Below are 19432 nucleotides of genomic sequence, written 5' to 3'. Positions count from 1 at the left end.
GGCCTGCGACAGCGGCGGCGGCGGCGGCCCCAGCCCGCGCAGCCCGGCTCGGCCCCGGCTCGGTAGGCGCAGCGCCGTGCGCGTCCCCTCCCTCTGCCGCCGCAGCCAGGCACCCCGGCACCAGGCCGCCGCCACCGGGCGCACGGACGCAGCGCGCACCGGCAGGGATGCGCGCCCGGGCCCCGGCCCGCCCCCACCCGCGGCCGCCGCCCCCCGCCCGCCGCGCGCGCATCTGACCGCGGCGCCCGCCCAGCCGCCCCCGCCTGTCCCCGGCCGCCCCGGCTGCGATGCCCGCCCCCCGGGGCCCCGGCGGCCCGCGCCCCTGCTAGGCTGCGGCGGCATGGCTCGCGCGCCCGGCCCGACCTCTGCGGATTGTATCGGTGTGCGGCGGCGGGGCATGCCCAGGGCACCGGGCACGGCCTTCAATGGGCGAGGACACGGACACGCGGAAGATTAACCACAGCTTCCTGCGGGACCACAGCTATGTGACTGAAGGTAACGTAGTGTTGTCTGAGGCCCCCTCCGGCCGGCCGCGGCGCGGGGATGCCGTCGCACCGAGTGCCCTCCGAAGGTTTGGACCGCGCGCTGTGTGTCGTGTCCCCCCGCCCCACCCCACCCCACCCCACCCTACCCCACCCCACCCCGCCCCGCCCCGGGTCCGGGAGGGAGGGAGCCCCACGGCGCCGGCCTCCTGCCCAGCGCCCTCCTCCGCGCCGCCCTCCGGCGGCCGCTTTCCGCCCCAGGCCCGGCGGCACCCTGAGTTGGCCCTGGCCGTCATTTTCAAACCGGCCGCCCTGCGGCGAATCGGGTGCAGAAACCCCGGGAAAGGGACTGGCTTAGAACCCTGGATTTGCCATGTCGGCCCTGCCCAAAGCCCGCAGAATTTTCTAGGCTGTCCACTCCCCGGAGACGAAGAGGGACTCGGGCGGGGCGGGGGGAGGGAGGGGGAGGAAAAGGCATCGCCAGATTCTCGGGGAGGCTCGCTCTCCCCCGGCCCCTCCCTGTGCCTCCAAGGCAGGGCCCGAGGGGGTGGGAGAAGGCGGCCGGTTTGGGGTCGGTCTTTTATTCCTGGTGAGTTATACTGAGACAGAAGCAGCTGACCCCAAACTGTCAGATTTTGAAAAAAAAAAAAAAAAGTGGGACATGCCACCCCAAAAGGGCCCTCCCTGCCTCCCTGCATTTGAAATTCCCTAAATTGGCCCTGGAAGCCGGAGCCCAACCCCGCCCAGAGGCTGGAGGGATTCGGAGGGTCCATGCCTCCTCTTTTAGGCCAGTAACTTCCAAGGTCCCCCCCCCACCCCACCCCGCGCCACCTCCACCTCGCCCTGGGGACAGGGGGCGGCGGGAGCCGGAACCGCAGCCAGGGCCTGCGGGCGGAGGGCAGCGACTCAGGGTGGGGGAGCTAGCGGAGGGGTCAGCTCGCGGCAGTGGGGGCGCCAGCATCTTCCCTGGGCGCTGCAGGAGTGTTTGTGGGTTTTTAGTAAGAGGTCCCGATGGGTGCCCCAGTGGGAGGGGCCCTGGGCCTGGCGGGCAGAGGGGCTGGTGCGCGTGGGTGCCTGTGTCGGGGAACCGGTGCGGGCTCCGCAGCGGTGACGGTGACGGTGGCGGTGACTCGCCTCCCGGTGGTGTCCTCCGCCTTGCTGCCTGGCTCCGCCGGAAATGAAGCCGAGCCGGTAGCCGGAGCTCCCAGCTCCGAGCTCCGCGGAGGCCAGGAGAGCGCTGGGCCCAGGCAGGGCGGGCTCCCAGGGCGTCCTGACCCAGGGGGCAGAGGCTGGGTGTGTCACCCGGGCTGTGGGTGCTGTGGGTGGCGCTCCCCGCTCCCCGGAAGAGAACCGTTGAGTCATGCTTTGCTGCTGGGTGTGTGGGGAGCGGGAGCTGGGCTGCCCCCCTCAGGGCTGGGTGTCCCTGTGCCGCTTGCCCTGGGGAGGTCCAGGAAGGGCCCTATGTGTGTCCTGTGTTCTCTCTGCTCCCAGCTGCCGAGTGCCCGCGGGAGAGAGGCCTCTGGGCTGCTGGCAGGTGCCCAGTGGTCAGGCTCTGGCCCAGAGAGAGGGGACCTTGGCAGGTCACTCCTGTCTGGCTTCCTGGAGGAAGCCTCCATTTCCCATCTCCACATGGAGGATGGGACAGCACAGGGCTGAGAGATGGAAAGTAAAAAGGCTCCCCTTTCCCCCACCGCGGGGGACATTCGCAGACACCGAGTCCTCTCATCCATTCTGCTCCTTCTCTTTTATAGCTCACCGCGCCTCTACGGGGAGGGCAAGGGGCAAGTGCAGCGAGAGGAGACTTGAGGGTTTGTAGTTCCTCGTCATTCATTCAGCAAATGGTTACTGAGCACCTACTATGTGCCGGTCACTGTTTTAGCCCAGGGGACTGGACAGAGATCCTGCCCTTGGGTGGCCCATGCTCTAGAAGGGAGTCCCGCGATGTTGAAGAGACACACCCCCCCTCAGTTTCTCCATCTTTAAAATGGGAGTGGCTAATACCATTCTGCCTACAGGTCCGTGGGTGTCTGTGAGGGTCAGGAGAGACGGTGGACAAAGGAGCCACCTGGGGATTATAAACGGATAACTAGCAGTGGGAGTACGTTGAGCTCCCATGGTGCTCTGGGGCCTCACACAACAGCCACATACTCCTGATCCCCATTTTACAGATGGAGAAACTGAGGCTTGGCCTTTGTCTGCACACCAGACTGAGTGCCAGTTGTTTGTAGGGTGTAGGGCTCAGGTGCCAGGGATGCAGAGAGAAGGTCAGAAGCTCCTGCCTCAGGAAGGGCAGGGCCCACTGGAGGAAACAATAGTGAAACTATTAGAAGTAGAAGGATAGGAGATCTCCGGCCTCCCTGTGTGAAAGCCGACGCTCACACTTGCATCTCACTTGCATTTTGTGCTCAGAGCACAGGGCAGTCACCGATTTGGATGTCAGAGGGACTTGGGTTCAAATTCTGCTTCTGCTGTTTCCCGTGCTGTGCAGCCTTGGACCAGTCACTATATCTCTCTGAGCTTCCCTTTCTTCCTTTGTAAAGGGAGAGGGGCTAAGGACCTCTGAGGTCGCTGGGACAGTCAGCGATTATGCTAATATAGAGAGTACTCAACCCAGCGTTGGGTCTGTTAGGAGCATTGAATAACCGCGCCTTTAAAATGTAAAAATCTTGCCCTAACCGGTTTGGCTCAGTGGATAGAGCGTCCGCCTGCGGACTGAAGGGTCCCAGGTTCAATTCCGGTCAAGGGCATGTACCTTGGTTGTGGGCACATCCCCAGTGGGGAGTGTGCAGGAGGCAGCTGATTGATGTTTCTAACTCTATATCCCTCTCCCTTTCTCTCTGTGAAAAATAAATAAAATATTAAAAAAAAAAATAAAAATCTTGTTCCTGTAAGAACTCCACGAGCAAATAGTGCATGCTGGGAGTTTTCAAAAGACCCAGGTGTGCGAATGCCTGTCCCACCTGGTCCTTTAGTCCACAGATGCTCGGATCCCCTTCCTATTGCGTCAGCAGGCCACTTTCCTTGTTTCTAGGCTTGGCGTGGGCTGTGTCCTCTCTCGGGACACCTCCCCCCTGCTCTTCTCATCCTTCGGGGCTCAAGTTTAATGCCATCTTCAGGAGTAGGCGTCCTACTTGAGTTTCTGAGTCTCTTGTAAAGGCTCAAATACCTTGGGAAGGGCTTAGGTTTTGTTAGTCATTCACACCTTAGTGTGAATTAGTCAGAGCAGCGTTTTCGCTGGGTCTGACTCTGGGCGGGCAGTGATGGACCAGACACCGGCTCTCACAGCCAGGGGAGGTGGCCAGGAAGGTGGCCGGTGGCTGGGCCTCTTTGGGAAGCAACAGCCACTCCCAGACGCCTGACAGGGAATGCACGCTGGGGGCATGCTTACTGCTGGCGCCACAGCTTTCCCTCCCCGCAGCATCTCTGCCCTTCAGCTCTGTTGTACGCACATGCCTCTTTCATCCATGGACAGAGACGTTCCTGTTTCTCTAACCCGGTATCCTTGCCATCCTTGTGTGCGCCACGTGACTGCAGAGTAATCGGTCTATCTCTACAGCGTTGAGGGCAGAAAGGGGGAGCTCAGAGGAGGGAAGGGGCTTACTCAGGAACTGGCAAGGTCAGGAGGGGACACAGGCCTCTCTCCACCCAGCGTGGGGCATGTTTTACCGCCTGGGATTGCCTTCATGTTTTGAATCGTGCCCTGGGTAACGTCAGCTTTCTGCCCAGGCCTGAGCCCCGCTGGGGAGGGGGTGCCGCCCGTGGGAAACCCAGTCTCAGGCAGATTTGCACCCTGTGGAGGGTATTGTGGCTGATTTCCCAACAGTTAGTCTTTACCCTCCGGAGAACAAGGGGGGTTCCCAGCAGGAGATGTGCGGCCAGCGTGATCCAAGGGCAGCCCCACTCCCCTCGCCGCACCGACGGGCTCCAGGACGGTCGAGGCAGCTGATCTGGGGTCGGGTGGGAAGTAGCGCGCAGGAAGCCAGCCCCGGCCGGTGATGGAGCTCGGAAGCCCCAGCAGCCCCGCTGATGGCAGGGCAGAGTGAGTGAGAACTGGGGATGCAGGAGACACCTGTGACTCCTTGGGTGAACTAGGCCTGATCTGCACCCGCCTCTGGATGTACCAGTCCCAGGGGCTTAAGCCCAGTTGCTGTTACTTGTCGCCGATGGCATTCCCACTCGCACAGCCTTCACGGTGGTCCAGACCCCGAGACAGCTGCCCGTCACTCGCCACCAGGATTCAAGACGCGTGAACCCGGAGGGTTTTGAGTTGCTTGCTTTCTGTTGTAGGAAACGCCTCCCCTCTCTTTCATTGGGTTCCAGTCAAAGCCGCCAGTTCTGGTTTCCTGCCTGGGATTCTGGGCTGGCGTTTCCATCCCCATGAGATACCCAGGATGTGGGTCTGGCCCTGGTCCCTGCCCGGGCGGGCTGCTCCGTGTCTCCGGCCGCAGTGTCTTCTCCGGATTGTTGCTTAGATCACTTGAAGGGAGGGATGTGCAGTGGCTTGATGCTGCAGCCTCTCCTCCGTGAACTCCCCACCCGAGGCTTTCAATAGCCTGGTGTGCGGGACTCGCCCAGCCCAGGGCCTGGGCACAGCCAGCGTTTAATCCATATTGCCCGCTAACAATGATGTCTGTTCTTTAGGGTCAGAGTCAGACTGGCCACCCAACGCCATCCCCACCCCGGAAACTGCAGCTAAGAGGGGCACTTGCTTGTGGGGTGCCCTGGAGCCAGCCCAGGGGGTGTGGGGGGATCCAGCCCTGGGGATGTGGGGGGAGCCAGCCCTGGGGGTGTGAGGGGAGCCAGCCCTGGGGGTGTGAGGGGAGCCAGCCCAGGGGGTGCAGGGGAGCCAGCCCAGGGGGTGCAGGGGAGCCAGTCGGGGGGCACGGGGGAGCCAGCCCAGGGGGTGTAGGGGGCACGGGGGAGCCAGCCCAGGGGGCGCGGGGGGCCCTGGGAGAGACAGCCCGGGGGTGCAGGGGCCCTGGGGGAGCCAGCCCGGGGGTGCAGGGGCCCTGGGGGAGCCAGCCAGGGGGTGCAGGGGCCCTGGGGGAGCCAGCCCGGGGGTGCAGGGGGCACGGGGGAGCCAGCCCCGGAGTGCAGGGGCACGGGGGAGCCAGCCCGGGGTGCAGGGGCCCTGGGAGAGCCAGCCCGGGGGTGCAGGGGCCCTAGGAGAGCCAGCCTGGGGTGCAGGGGCATGGAGGAGCCAGCCTGGGGGTGCAGGGGCCCTGGGAGAGCCATCCTCGGAGTTTGGAAAAGCGGGGGGTGGCTGCTCGGATCTTTGCTCCATTGCCTGCATTTAGGAATGCCACTTGCACAAGCTCCCCTGGGATTTTACAAACTCACGTTGTCTCCATTCAGGGGTGGGAGGGACGGAGGCGGCTACAGGATGCTTTTGGGCGTCCTAGAGCACAGGGCCTCTCTGAGCCTCAGTTTCCCTGCACTGCTTCCCGCCCTGGGCTGTCACAGGCCCTAAGGAGCGGAGGCCATGCGGACTCCAAAGGCCGACCCCTGTGATGGGGGTACTGTTGTTCCCCGTTTCCCCAAACTGCCACGCTGTGAGCCACACACTCATTCACTTTCCATGAACCCTAACTCGAGTCACGGAGTAGGGCTTTTTCTCATTTTCTTTCTGCAAGATGGCAATCGAATTCTCATCCATGTCTCCACACCATCGCCTGGGTTTGTCCTTGCGACAGCGTTTGTTGTTCATCCTGAAAGCCCGCAGAGCCACGGGCTGTTCCTGTAGGCGGTGTTTGGGGTTTGGGGGGGCGCCTGTGAAATGAAGGCCGCAGTCCCTCCCAGATGCGCTGCTCCAGGGGCTGACGGTTCCTCCCAGTCTTTTTAAAACGCCCGTGTCCGTTTGTGAGAAGAGCGGTCATCTCTCCTCGCAAACCGTTTTGAAAGCTGCTTTCTAGTAAGCACGAGGTTGGAAGAACTTCCCGGTGCTTTGCTGCAGGGCTGGCTGCACGGTGTGCACCTGTCAGGCCTGTGGGGCCGTCACTCAGGGCCCCCCCCAGGCTTGGTTCCGCGGTCTGCTGTGGCCACCTTCAAGTCTTTAATCATTTCCTCTGTGGACCCGCGTTCCGTAAGTGATATTGGAGGGGACGAGGGCGCGTGCGTGTCTCTGTGCAGCTCCCTGGCGCATGGCCCGTGTGCACCGGAGTGAGTGTGGCTGAGCTCCCCTGCGTGGAGGGGCCGGCGGGGCTCAGCGCGCTTGTGACTGCGTGAGCAGAGGCGGCGACAGCCCGAGAGGCCCTGCTTTCTGTGTGAGCCAGAACGCGATGAGAACACAGGAAGGAGGCCGTGACATTCCAGCAGGAACCAAGGACCAGGGGACCCTATCCGGTGCTTTCTTGCTCCGGTTACTTCCTGTGTGAGCTGATCACTGATGCTGAAAATGACGCCAGCCAAGGAGGGGAAGCAGGACCCCGGGTTCCTCCTCTGCTTCCCGTCACCGAGACAAGCAGAGAGGTGTGTGTAGACTGTGGGAGCATCAACAAGTTGAATAAAGCCTGGCCGGCGTGGCTCTGTGGTTGAGCTTTGACCCAGGAACCGAGAGATCACGGTTCCATTCCTGTTCAGGGCACGTGTCCGGGTTGCAGGCTCGATCCCCAGTGGGGGATGTTCAGGAGGCAGCCGATCGATGATGTTCCTCTCGCATCACAGATGTTTCTCTCTCTCTATCCCTCTCCTTTCCTCTCTGAAATCAATAAAAATAAAAAATAAAAGAACCCTGGCTGGTTGCTCAGTGGTTAGAGCATTGGCCCATGGACTGAAAGGTCATGGGTTCAATTCCTGATCAAGGGCACGTACCTCCGTTGCAGGTTCCCCAGCCCTGGTAGTGGTGTGTGCAGGAGGCAACCGATGGATGTGTCTCTCTCAGATCAATTTCTCTCTCTTTCCCTCCCTCCCTCCCTCCCTCCCTCTCTCCCTCTCTCTCTCTCTTCCCCTCCTCCCTCCCTTCCACTTGTCTAGAAGTCAATGAAAAGTATATCCTCTGGTGAGGATTGAAAAAAAAGTGGAATAAAAACATGAGTTGGTTTGGGGCAGCGTTTCCTCTGCTCTGGGGAGAACAAAGCACACGGGTGTCGGCGCCCCCAGCTGCAGACTGTGTGTCTCGGCGATTCTGCGTCCCAGTTCCATGCGCTTAGATGTGCATTTGAAACCTGAATTGCACCACAGAATGATGAGCGATAAAACTTATGCCGATAATTTAAACCTTTTCCTTTATTTCACTTGGCTTTAAATAGCAAATAAATAACGCCTTGGCAAGTCATGGGAAAAGGGAAGGGCTTTATATCTTAACACCTTTCATGACACTTTCCCGCTGCTTTTTGAACAAGGGGCTCTGCCTGTTCATTTTGTACTGGGCCCCACAAATTATGTAGTTGGCCCTACCGCGCTGTAGGGGGAAGGTGGGACTTCCTGGGAAGGTGGACTCCTTGGCCCGCCTCCCACCCCCTTGGCTTTTGTGATTGGTGGAAAAGTGAGAGTCTATCACCCATTGGGCAGCTTTTCCCTGTTGGGTGGGGTTATAGTATTTAAGAGGCCGCTCAACTCCGTGGGCTGTTCCAATGAGAGGCACTGAGTGCTTTCATTTTTTTTTTTTTAATTATTTTTTTAATATATTTTATTGATATTTTACAGAGAGGAAGGGAGAGGGAGAGAGAGCCAGAAACATCGATGAGAGAGAAACATCGATCCGCTGCCTCCTGCACGCCCCCCACTGGGGATGTGCCCGCAACCAAGGTACATGCCCTTGACCGGAATCGAACCTGGGACCCTTCAGTCCGCAGGCTGATGCTCTATCCACTGAGCCAAACCGGTTTTGGCTGAGTGCTTTCATTTTAAATGTTTTAAAATGTGTTTTTATTGATGTCAGAGAGGAAGGGAGAGGGAAAGATAGAAACATCAATGATGAGAGAGAATCATTGGCCAGTTGCCCCCTGCACGCTCCCCCCTGGGGATTGAGCCCACAACCCAGGCATGTACCCTGACTGGGAATCGAACCATGACCTTCGGGTTCATAGGTCGATGCTCAACCACTGAGCCACGCGGCCGGCCGATTTCTCTCATTTTAGATCCCAACCTTTATACCCATTTCTCCCCACTGGGGAGGGGCAGTGGAGTAGGAGCCCCCAGCCATCCCCCCAAGTTTACTGTTCATAAAGTAGGTCTTTGTGTTCCCAAGGGTAGCAGGGGGGAGAGGAGAGCTGTAACTGGGTACCCCAGCCCTGCCGCCCCACTTCCTTTATTGGCTGCACACCCTGCCTATGACACATGCCATCGTTCGCTTAATCACTCCTGATTGTTGGGTAATTAGGTGGCTTTTTTGTTTTGCTTCTATAACCAACACTGAGTGAATGAACACTGTGTATGAAGACTCCCTACTCAGGTCCCTCCCCCAGATTTTGGAATAATTTTCTTAAGAGAGAGTCCCATGCCTGCAATTTTATGTAAAATCATCAACGTGTTTAATGTTCCTGACACGTATGACCAAATTATCCTCCAGAAAGTTTCTGTTTTACCACATGCCGCTCAGCATTAGGTATTCTAATTTGTTTGACCTTTGCAAATATCATGGATGAAAAATATTTGTTTTAATTCCTGTCTGAATACCAATGAGGTTGAACATTCTTTTCACTTCTGTTCAACAGACATTTAGTGATCCGCTGTACATGCCAAGGGGGATGGGAGATGCTGGATGTTGAATGTTGAGGATCAAGGTTGTTGCCGTCACTCACTCACTCATTCAGTCACTCACTCACTCATTCAATTGTTCAGTTATTCATTCATTCATTCATTCATTCATTCATTCATTCATTCATTCAACAGCTATTTCTAGAATGACCACTTCATGCTAGGCAGGGAGAATGAGGGCGGGGTGAGAGGAAGGAGGAAGAGCTGAGGCCAGAGGCCCCAGGTTCACCAACATCTAAGGCAGTGTTCGGCAAACTGCGCTCACGAGCCACATGCGGCTTGCGAGCCGTGGTTTGCCGCTCTGTTGACTATTGAGTTTGCCGACCACTGGGATAGGGGCTTAATCACAAGGAACAACAACAGCCTGTAATTATTGGAATCGAGAGTCTAGGTCAGCGGTCGGCAAACTCATTAGTCAACAGAGCCGCCGTTTGCCGACCACTGACTAAGGGACATGGCCTTCTAGTACATTCCAGGCAGGAGGAGCAGCATGTGCTAAGTGACATGTGCACAGTGACAGTCCAAGCTCCTCTGCCTGAGCCCAGGAGGCACTTGCCAGCTGCCTGGGGAACAGGCCCACCTGGGCCCCGCTGTGCTGCCCAGGACGGGCACTGCCTCCTGGCACAGTGGGGATCATTGTCCTCCCCAGCCCTGGGCTGAATGGCCCATTGAGGCAGAACAAAGGCGGCTCAGAGGCCCCAGTTGCCCAAGCAGGGATGGGATCTCCAACTGCAGCTCAGGGCCACCTCTGGGCAGGCCTGGCCTCCTGCTCCCCGCCTGCTGAGGCTGCGGCCCCGGGCCCCGGGCTGCGGCCCCGGGACAGCGGTGAGACTGCAGGTTCCCCTCGGTGAGGCAGACAGGCCTCCCCACACCCTGTGTGTGAATCTCAATCACCAGAGCTGCTTTCATTGTCCCTGTCAGCTTCTGACACTTACAATTTCAAAGGCGTCTGTGAAGACTCTCAATTCCTATGGGCGTGGAGGGGATACCCTGTTGACTGGTCCCTCACCATCCCTCGCCTCAGGTGTCCTCAGCGTTTCGCCGCACTTTCTTCATTCACTTTCCCCTCCTTTAGGCCCAAGGGCTTTAAAGCAAACTCACCTGCATCCGCACCTCTGAAAGGTGCTGGCATCTCCCACAGAACAAGTACCGCCACCCGCCAGGCTCCGCAGGGAAGGAGGACTGGCGCCTGCTCCTCTGACGCTGGTCCCCCCAGGGTGCCCGGGGTCTCAACAATGTCTCCTTCTAGCCGGGTGGTTTGACTCGGACCCGGAGTCCTGCCCCTGCAGTTGGGGGGTCTCCAGTCTTTTCTGACCGAGACCACCCGTCCCATGACAGACCCTGGCTGCCGGAGATGGCCACTGTTGCTTTGTAAGGTTCCCCCCACTGTCCCTAACCCATGTCCGGACCCCCCTTGCCTGGTGGGTCTGGAAGGCTGATAGGGTGGGGCTGCCTGGATCCCGGGAAGCAGCCCCAGGGCACGCCCCCGCTCCTGCCAGGACCCCTCCTCACACTCACCAGCTCTGAGATCCCGGACTGCTGTTCAACAGGTGCCTGCCCTCCCCCCAAGACCCCCCAGATTGTAGGTTCCTGAGCAAAAGGAATGGTTTGTTGTAAGCCACTGAGTTTTGTTTTGTTATTTTATTTACTAGAGGCCCGGTACATGAAATTCATGCACGGGGAGGGGGGTGTCCCTTAGCCTGGCCTGCACCCTCTCCAATCTGGGACTCCTCGGGGGATGTCCGACTGCCGGTTTAGGGGCATTAACTCTAGCCATTAGGAAAATCACACAGAATGTCCTTTTTTTATGAGTTATTTTAATAATAATGGCCCTTCCTTTAAATAATACCTGCTTACATACAATACAGCTGGTATTATGTGAATTCAGAATGTTAATATCACAAAATCATAGAAGGTTGTAGTGTAAATAACCTTGAATTGTCTGGTCCAAACTTTTATAAATATTGGAATTCCCTTTTCAAAGATTTTGAATGCTTTTTGTCCTAAGAAGCTTAACCAACTTTTGAGGCAACCCATGTTCTGTGAAAGGCGTGGAGGACTCCGGTGGTGGTGCACCGCGCGCCTGCCGCCCACCGGGACTGGGGAACTCCAGCGGGGCTGAGTGCCACCATCTTGTGATGGTGTGATGGCCAATTTGCATATTCCCTCTTTATTAGATAGTCTTTTTTCTGTTTTTTAAATATTTACTTTGTTCTTTATTGATTAAGGTATTACATATGTGTCCTTATTCCCCCATTGCCCCCCCCACTCCCCCACTCATGCCCTCACCCCCCTGGTGTCTGTGTCCATTGGTTAAGCCTATATGCATGAATACAAGTCCTTTGGTTGATCTCTCCCTCTTACCCTCACCCTCCCCTACCTTCCCTTTGAGGTTTGACACTCTGATCAATGCTTCTCTGTCTGTGGATCTGTTTTTGTTCATCAGTTTATGTTGTTCATTATATTCCACAAATGAGTGAGATCATGTGGTATTTATCTTTCTCTGACTGGCTTATTTCACTTAGCATAATGCTCTCCAGTTCCATCCATGCTGTTGCAAATGGTAAGAATTCCTTCTTTTTTATAGCAGCGTAGTATTCCATTGTGTAGATGTACCACAGTTTTTTAATCCACTCATCTGCTGATGGGCATTTGGGCTGTTTCCAAATCTTAGCTATGGTGAATTGTGCTGCTATGAACATAGGGGTGCATATATCCTTTCTGATTGGTGTTTCTAGTTTCTTGGGATATATTCCTAGAAGTGGGATCACTGGGTCAAATGGGAGCTCCATTTTTAGTTTTTTGAGGAAACTCCATACTGTTCTCCACAGTGGCTGCACCAGTCTGCATTCCCACCAGCAGTGCACGAGGGTTCCTTTTTCTCCGCATCCTCGCCAGCATTTGTCATTTGTTGATGATAGCCATTCTGACAGGTGTGAGATGGTACCGCATCGTTGCTTTGATTTGCATCTCTCAGATGTGTGTGTGTTTTTTTAAAATATATTTTATTGATATTTTACAGAGAGGAAGGGAGAGGGAGAGAGATAGAAACATCGATGAGAGAGAAGCATCGATCAGCTGCCTCCTGCACATCCCCCATTGGGGACGTGCCCGCAACCAAGGTACATGCCCTTGACTGGACTCGAACCTGGGACCCTTGAGTCCGCAGGCCGACGCTCTGTCCACTGAGCCACACCGGTTAGGGCATGTTTTGTTTTTTTAAATCCTACCCTGAGGGTATTTTTCCATTGATTTTTAGAGAGAGTGGAAGGGAGGGAGGAGAGAGAGAGGAGAGAGAGAAATAGAGAGAGAGAGAAACATTGATGTGAGAGAGACACATGCGTTGGTGGCCTCCTGCACTTGGCCTGCAACCCAGGTACATGCCCTTAACTGGGAACTGAACCCCCGATCCTTTGGTCTGCGGGCCGACGCTCTAACCGCTGAGCACCGGCCAGGGCGAGCCACTGATGTTTGAGGTGACCTATTACACAGCAATAGGTAAAGGAAATAGTTGTGGGTCCCTGAAATAGAACCCCCGGTCCTGCCCAGCTCCTGCTCTGTCTGAGGCCCCCGGCCCAGCTGCTGTGCCCTCTCCTCGATTCTGTGGCTCCCTCAGCGCCTTCCAGTAACTTCCTCCTTGCTTATATGAGCCTGTGTTAGCCGTTGCCTGGAGCTGGAGCACCCAGTGCCGGCCGGGAGGGGCGAGCCAGCCCAGATCATAAGACAGGACCGGAGCCCAGGCCCTCCCGACACAGAGGACCGGGTCCTGCGCAACTCGGTAGAGACTGACCTTGCGCATATCTGCTTCTGCTTACGCAGCTCACACTGGTCCACGCCAGGGGCTGGGTCTCGTGTTTGAATGACCGAGCGGACACATGGCACGCCCTTAAATTGGACCTCAGAGCAGTCCGATTCTTTTTAAAAATATATGTTTCTATTGATTTCAGAGAGGAAGGGAGAGGGGGAGAGAGAGAGAAACATCAATGAGGAGAGAGAATCATTGACCCTGAGCTGGCCTCTCTGCTTCTGGAACAACCCATCAGGGGGTGAACTGGCTGAAGGAGTCAGGGCCTGAACGGTAGTGGCTCCTTCATGGCTTCGGTGTGAACGGTGATCAAACACCCTGGACCAGGCGTCCTCAAACTACGGCCCGTGGGCCACATGCGGCCCGCCGAGGACATTTATCCGGCCCGCCGGGTGCCGCTGCCTGTCCTGCTTAGCAGCCGACTCATCCCGGGCCCGCAGTGTGCATAGGAATTTGTTCATAGTTTTTTTTTTAAACTATAGTCCGGCCCTCCCACGGTCTGAGGGACAGTGAACTGGCCCCCTGTTTAAAAAGTTTGAGGACCCCTGCCCTGGACTGTTCAGAGCCCCAAGGAGAGACGAGGCTGTTGACTGAGGCTGTGAGGTCTCATCCGTCATCCTGACGTGTCCTGTCAGACGCTGGGAGCTAAGGTGTGTGTGTGTGTAAAGAGGCTCCTGGTGAGAAGACTTTGCTTTTATTTCCATATGTATTGTTAATAATCAGTAAACGCAGCAGTAGAATAAAGAGAGGAGAAATACACCCCGACCGCCCTGCCCCCGAGCCTCTGTTTCGGTGTTGAGATATTTCCTCCTGCCCCCGTCCTTGCAGATCGCCACAGAAATCCAGTTGTGTGCTTTTGAGTATAGAACATGCTGTAAACATGTCCCGTGCTGTCACCGTGTGAGCAAACAATCTTAATGGCTGCATAATAGTCCTCCGTGGAGATGTAATTATTGCTTTAACAACTGTGCGTGGACTCATCAGACGGGGTGGATGGTCTGCGGTGGGTGTCGGGGGTCGGTGCAGGAGGGAGGACTGGAACTCTGGAGCCGGGGAGACCTAAGCCGATGATCACGGTCCAGGGGGGCGGGACCTGGCCTGCAGTGGGACCACGTCCCAGCCTGGGCACCCTTCCTGTCCCCGTGAATTGCCTCTTTGGGGACCTCATTGCAGGCGCGCACCGCTGTCCTTGGCGCCTGGTGTAGCTCACTGAGCGCAATGTCCACGTGGGACGCAAGTTAGATCTTGGAGGGGCCGAGGTTCCCCTGGGAGGAAACGCAGACACAGAGGTGGTCTTGGTGTCCTGCAACCTTTGCCTGAACGGCATGGCACCCTCACCTCCCAGGGGCGGCTTCCCACAGGCACCGCCCTCCCCTCCGCCCCCACCCCCCAACCATTGCGTCATGTTTTTGGCAGCTTATCTCGCTGAATTGTGAACAGCCTCGAGGTGCGGGGGTTCTCCTCGTTTTACAGGTGAGGAAACTGAGGGTCCCAGAAGTCATGCCCTTCCCCAGCCAGGAGGAGCTGGGTGCACTGTGCTGGGGCTGGGTCCAGGTGCTGGGGCTCCTCCGATGACCTTCACTCCACTCCTTCCTCTTCGGGGACCCCTCCGCCTGGCTTAGTCCCCGGTCCTTGCACATCGCAGCGGGGGAGGGCGCCGAGGCACTCGGGTCCCCCTGGGGCCAGCCTTCCTCTGTGCCCGCCGCCCTGTGTGCCTCCGTAGCATCAGCTCTGAACCGGAGCCGGAAGAATGTCCCCTTGGGATCCTTAAAGGCGACTGAGCACGCACGGGTGCACCTGGCACTCGGGAAGGTCCCAGCAGAGGCTGGTCTTTCTGCTGACCGCGGGCCCACGGTGCAGGGAGCCACCCACCCTGTCCACTGTCAGCATCCTAGGGAGAGGTTGCCGGGTGACTCTGAGGCCGTGACCTGCCCTCTGACCCACTCAGTCCCAGCCCCGCCCTTGACCACGGAGGGGCGGCCTGCAGTTGGACCCCTGGGGCCGGGAGTGGGCAGCTGCGGGGTGGGTGTGTGGCTGGGGGCGGGCCCAGTCCGGAGGCTCTTGCGGGGTGTCTGGGAGGGTGCCGGTCTGCGCTGGGCGGAGGGGGGCCTAACCTGCAGGCCCCGCGGGGCTGGGGCGTCCAGCTGGACCCCAAGGAGCCAGTGATGACTTTGCTTCTGTGCGACTCCCCGAGTCCCAGGCGAGGGAACATCGGACGTGGAGCTGGGAGCCCCCAGGTCCTGACCCAGTTTCCAAAACCCCAAATCGGGACATTTGTTCGGGTGCAGGTGCGTGTCCATATGGGGACAGTGGGTGGCAGGTGAGAAACTGGGGCAGTGGCTACAAACCTGGGGGTGGGGTCGTGCATCCGTGTCTTTGTAAGGAGCCGTGCTGTGTGGTGACAGGTGGTGACGTGGGCTGGGGACCCCTGCGCAGGCCCAGGCGGTGCTGTGACCGGCCGAATGACCCTGGGAGCCGCACGGCCTCCGTGGCTCGGTGTCCTCACGTGTGAGGGGAAGCCCCCGCCTTGGGGTACAGCGCGTGTGCTCTGAAGCGAGGACGCCTGCAGACAGGAGGAAGCACAGGGTCCGAGGCCCTCACCCGGGGCAGGTTCCCGTGGTGACCAGGGACACCCAGGGACTCGGATGGGATGAGGGTTACACTCTGAGTGGGGACGGGCAATGTCGTTGTGAAGGGACCATGCCCCGGGCCGACAGGAAGCGGCTGGCTCGGTTTAGATGCCGGAGGAGGCGCGATCTTGTTGTTCCAGAAGCGGCTGGACTGGTCCCTCGTCCCCTGTGCACGCTGTGAGGCCTGTCCCCGCCCTGACCCTCCCCACCTGCTCAGGCTCCTCCAGGGCGGTGGGTGCTCCCATTTGTGGGTTTGGGACCAGTTGTGACATCAGGGGACAGGCCTGGATGGGGTGGGTGAAGTCAGTTCTGGGTTCCGGGATGGCAGGTCCTGGGTGTGAGTTACGCCCCATCCCAGGGGCCTTTCTCAGGAGCCCAACCCCACGTGTACCCAACTCTCCTCTCCCCTCGGGGGTCCCAAACGTAGGCAGGAGCAGGGGTGCTACTTACTGGACCGAAGTCACCCAGCCAAGTCCCTCCGAGGACTGAGGCCTGGAGGGCGGGGAAGGGCAGGGCACCCGGGTGGCCCCTCTCCGCCCTGGCCGCCCGCTCCGGCTGCGGGGCTGCGGGGCTGCGGGGCTGCGGGCGGCTGAGCACTGGCTGCGCCTCGGCTGTGTGACAGCGGCTCCTGAACCTCACAGGGGGCGGCCCCCTCCGTGTGGCAGGCCGGCACCCATGGCCAGGCCCTCCCAGGGCTGCCCGGCGCTGCCCTCCCGCTCCCTGTCCCGCGAGGCGGTCGGTCCCTGGAGAGAACACGAGAACAAGGAGAGCGGCGGGAAAGGCCCGTTGGGTTTCACAGACGGAGTTGGGCGCAACAAGAGGCCGGTGGAGGTGGGGAGCCTGGATGTTTAGGAGGGAGAAGCCGAGGGGTAGGAAGGCAGCGCGGGGTGAGAGGCCTGGCCACGCGGGAGCACAGGCTCTGTGTTTGGGGGAATGTGTGCAGCTCACGGGTCACTGAGTGCGGGCTCTGCGTCAGGGCTCTGCGGGGGTGGGAATATGGCCGCGGCTGACCGACAAGGGCCACCCCCCAGGAGTCCCAGAACAGACCAGCTAGATGGACAGGGGGCCAGTGCTGGGGCCACGGTGGGAGGAGTCTAGGGGCGGGGCTTCCCAGGGGAGGGCTGGGAAGTCCTGGAGGGCTTCCTGGAAGAAGTGAATTCATCCAGCACATATTGATCGGGGCCTGCTATGTGCAGGCATTGAGATTGGGGTTGGGGATACAGGAGACATTGAGCCCTGAGGGAGCTCAAAGATCTAAGGAGAAGCAGGAGTAGGCGGGGCGGGGGAGGGTACAGGCAGGAGCTGGCTCAGCCAACTCCTGGGGGGCCCTGGCTCAAGACCCCCGTGGCGCCCTGGCCGGTTTGGCTCAGTGGATAGAGCGTCGGCCTGAAGGGTTCCAGGTTCGATTCCGGTCAAGGGCATGTACCTTGGTTGCGGGCACATCCCCGGTGGGGGGCGTGCAGGAGGCAGCTGATGGATGTTTCTCTCTCATCGATGTTTCTAGCTCTCTATCCCTCTCCCTTCCTCTCTGTAAAAAAATCAATGAAATATATTAAAAAAAAAAAAAGGCCCCCCGTGGCGTGTGGAATTGCTGTTTCCCATTGACAGACGAGGAAATGGGGTCGGGGTTCGTGGCTCATAGTGGGCAGGTCGGGATTTGAACCCAGGCCCTCAGATGCCAAACCAGCCCCTGCTCAGGTCTGCGGGGCCTCCCCGGGCTGCAGGGGGGACTGTGCCTGGGACAGCTCACCGGCTCGCTGGCCGGCTCCCCGCCCGCCTTCCTTCATTGTTGGCGAGGAAGCTTGGAGCATCCAGAGGCCCTGAGGGGCCGGAGTCCCCTGAGCTGACCCGCTGCGCCGGCATCCGGCGTTTTCCTTCGCGCCCTTGGCGAGCTCGGTTTTCCTCTGACCCAGATGGGGAACCGGGCAGCCACGTCCCCGTGCCCTCCCCCCGTGTGTAGGTGAAATGGGCGCTGGTGGCCGGCGGGGGAAGCCGGTGTCTGTGGGATCGGTGCCGGGAGCAGGGCCGGGTGACAGCCACAGGCAGCCCAGTCCTCAGCTCAGCCGCCATCTGCACCCCGCACCCCCACCCCCGCACCCCCGCAGTGATGAGAAACGGGACTCAGAGAGGCCAGGCTCCCCGCCCGCCGGGTCGGGTCGCACAGCCAGCAGGGCGGGGGAAGTGGGGCTCTGCCCAGCTTTGCCTGCCTCCAAAGCGCATGCTGTTCCCACCGCACCCCGTGTCTCCCAGAGCTAATTTTGCTGCCGCAGGGAACACCACCCCCGGCGCCATCGAGGACAGGAACTCCACGAATCAAGAGGGAGTCCCAGAAAAGGGGGCCGCACCTCTCCCCGCAGCCCCTGCCTGTGTCCCGACCAGGAATCTAACCCTGACCCCCGGGTTCATGGGTCGACGCTCAACCACGGAGCCACACCGGCCGGGCCACCGGCAGATTTTATTTCTCACGAGCAGAACCCTTTGCTCCGTGGAAGATGTGGACTGTAGAAGCTCTCTGAGCCTCACTTTCCTCATCTGATCGATGGGAACCTGGGTGCCGGCCCTCACAGGTGGCTGGGAGCGACGGGGAGGGTGGGCTGTGGGTGGCGCATGCTGTGCAGGTATCAGCCAATCTCCATGGCCACCGAGCAGACGGGTGGACAGGCTCCTGGGGGAGAAGCCCTGGGAACTGCCTGGGGGTCTCAGGCCCCCGCGGACGTGTCCTCAGGACGGTGAGACGCATTGGCTCCCGCAGGCCCTGCGTGTGCACAGCGCGGAGGCCTTGCCAAGGTGTTTTAGGATCATCAGGCAAATGCCTCCACCTCCCGCCGCAGGGCCGGAAGCCCGTGGGTGGGCTGCGGGCTGGGCGGGCACTTCCGGTCCCTCTGCTCTCCCTGAGGCACGTGAGAAATGGGGCCCCTAAGTCCAGCGGCTTGTCCAGATCACGCTGCTGCGATGAGGGACCCTGGGGGGACCCCAGGCTGAGTCCCCCGGGCCGGCATGGAGCCTTCTCCAAGGAGGCCACTAATGCTTAAGGTGCGATCGCCAATTTCCTTCACGTCTTCCAATCCCAGGGCATGGTCCTGCTGCACCCCAGGCCCTGCTGCACCCCGGGCCCTGGTCATGGCTGCTGGCGGGGGAAGCAGGTGGTGGTGGATGGAGGGAGGCGTGGGCCAGGCGTAGTCATGGCTGCTGGGGGGGAGGGGGTGGTGGTGGATGGAGGGAGGCGTGGGCCTGGCGTGGTCATGGCTGCTGGGGGGGGAGAGGGTGGTGGTGAATGGAGGGAGGCGTGGGCCAGGCCCTGGTCATGGCTGCTGGGGAGAGGGATGGAGGGAGGCGTGGGCCAGGCCCTGGTCATGGCTGCTGGGGGATGGAGGGAGGCATGGGCCTGGCGTGGTCATGGCTGCTGGGGGGTGGGGGATGGATGGAGGCGTGGGCCAGGCCCTGGTCATGGCTGCTGGGGGATGGAGGGAGGCATGGGCCTGGCGTGGTCATGGCTGCTGGGGGGTGGGGGATGGATGGAGGCGTGGGCCAGGCCCTGGTCATGGCTGCTGGGGGGGTGGGATGGATGGAGGCGTGGGCCTGGCCCTGGTCATGGCTGCTGGGGGGGTGGGATGGAGGGAGGCGTGGGCCAGGCGTGGTCATGGCTGCTGGGGGGTGGGATGGAGGGAGGCGTGGGCCAGGCGTGGTCATGGCTTCTGGGGAGGGGGATGGAGGGAGGCGTGGGCCTGGCCCTGGTCATGGCTGCTGGGGGGTGGGATGGAGGGAGGCGTGGGCCAGGCGTGGGCCCCGCATTTCCGCAGTCCGGGTGCTGGAGCGCC

At 59.6% G+C, this 19432-nt stretch overlaps 1 protein-coding gene across 2 annotated transcripts in view; it reads left to right on the top strand.

Moving 5' to 3' along the window:
* Positions 1-286: 286 nt before the first annotated feature.
* Positions 287-19432, top strand: part of PPP2R2C (protein phosphatase 2 regulatory subunit Bgamma) — an 84455-nt gene continuing 65309 nt past the window's right edge. The window contains exon 1 of one of the 2 annotated variants that reach the window (XM_080644682.1): positions 287-495. In XM_080644682.1, the coding sequence (XP_080500808.1) occupies positions 426-495 (70 nt within the window). In that variant the 5' untranslated portion in view covers positions 287-425. Of the gene's footprint in view, positions 572-19432 lie in introns of both variants that reach the window. The other variant, XM_080644683.1, reaches the window with a different exon arrangement.

Source organism: Plecotus auritus (genome assembly GCF_963455305.1).
Source record: "Plecotus auritus genome assembly, chromosome: 1".
Classification (NCBI taxonomy): Eukaryota; Metazoa; Chordata; class Mammalia; order Chiroptera; family Vespertilionidae; genus Plecotus; species Plecotus auritus.
This window is presented reverse-complemented; position numbering and strand designations above follow the sequence as displayed.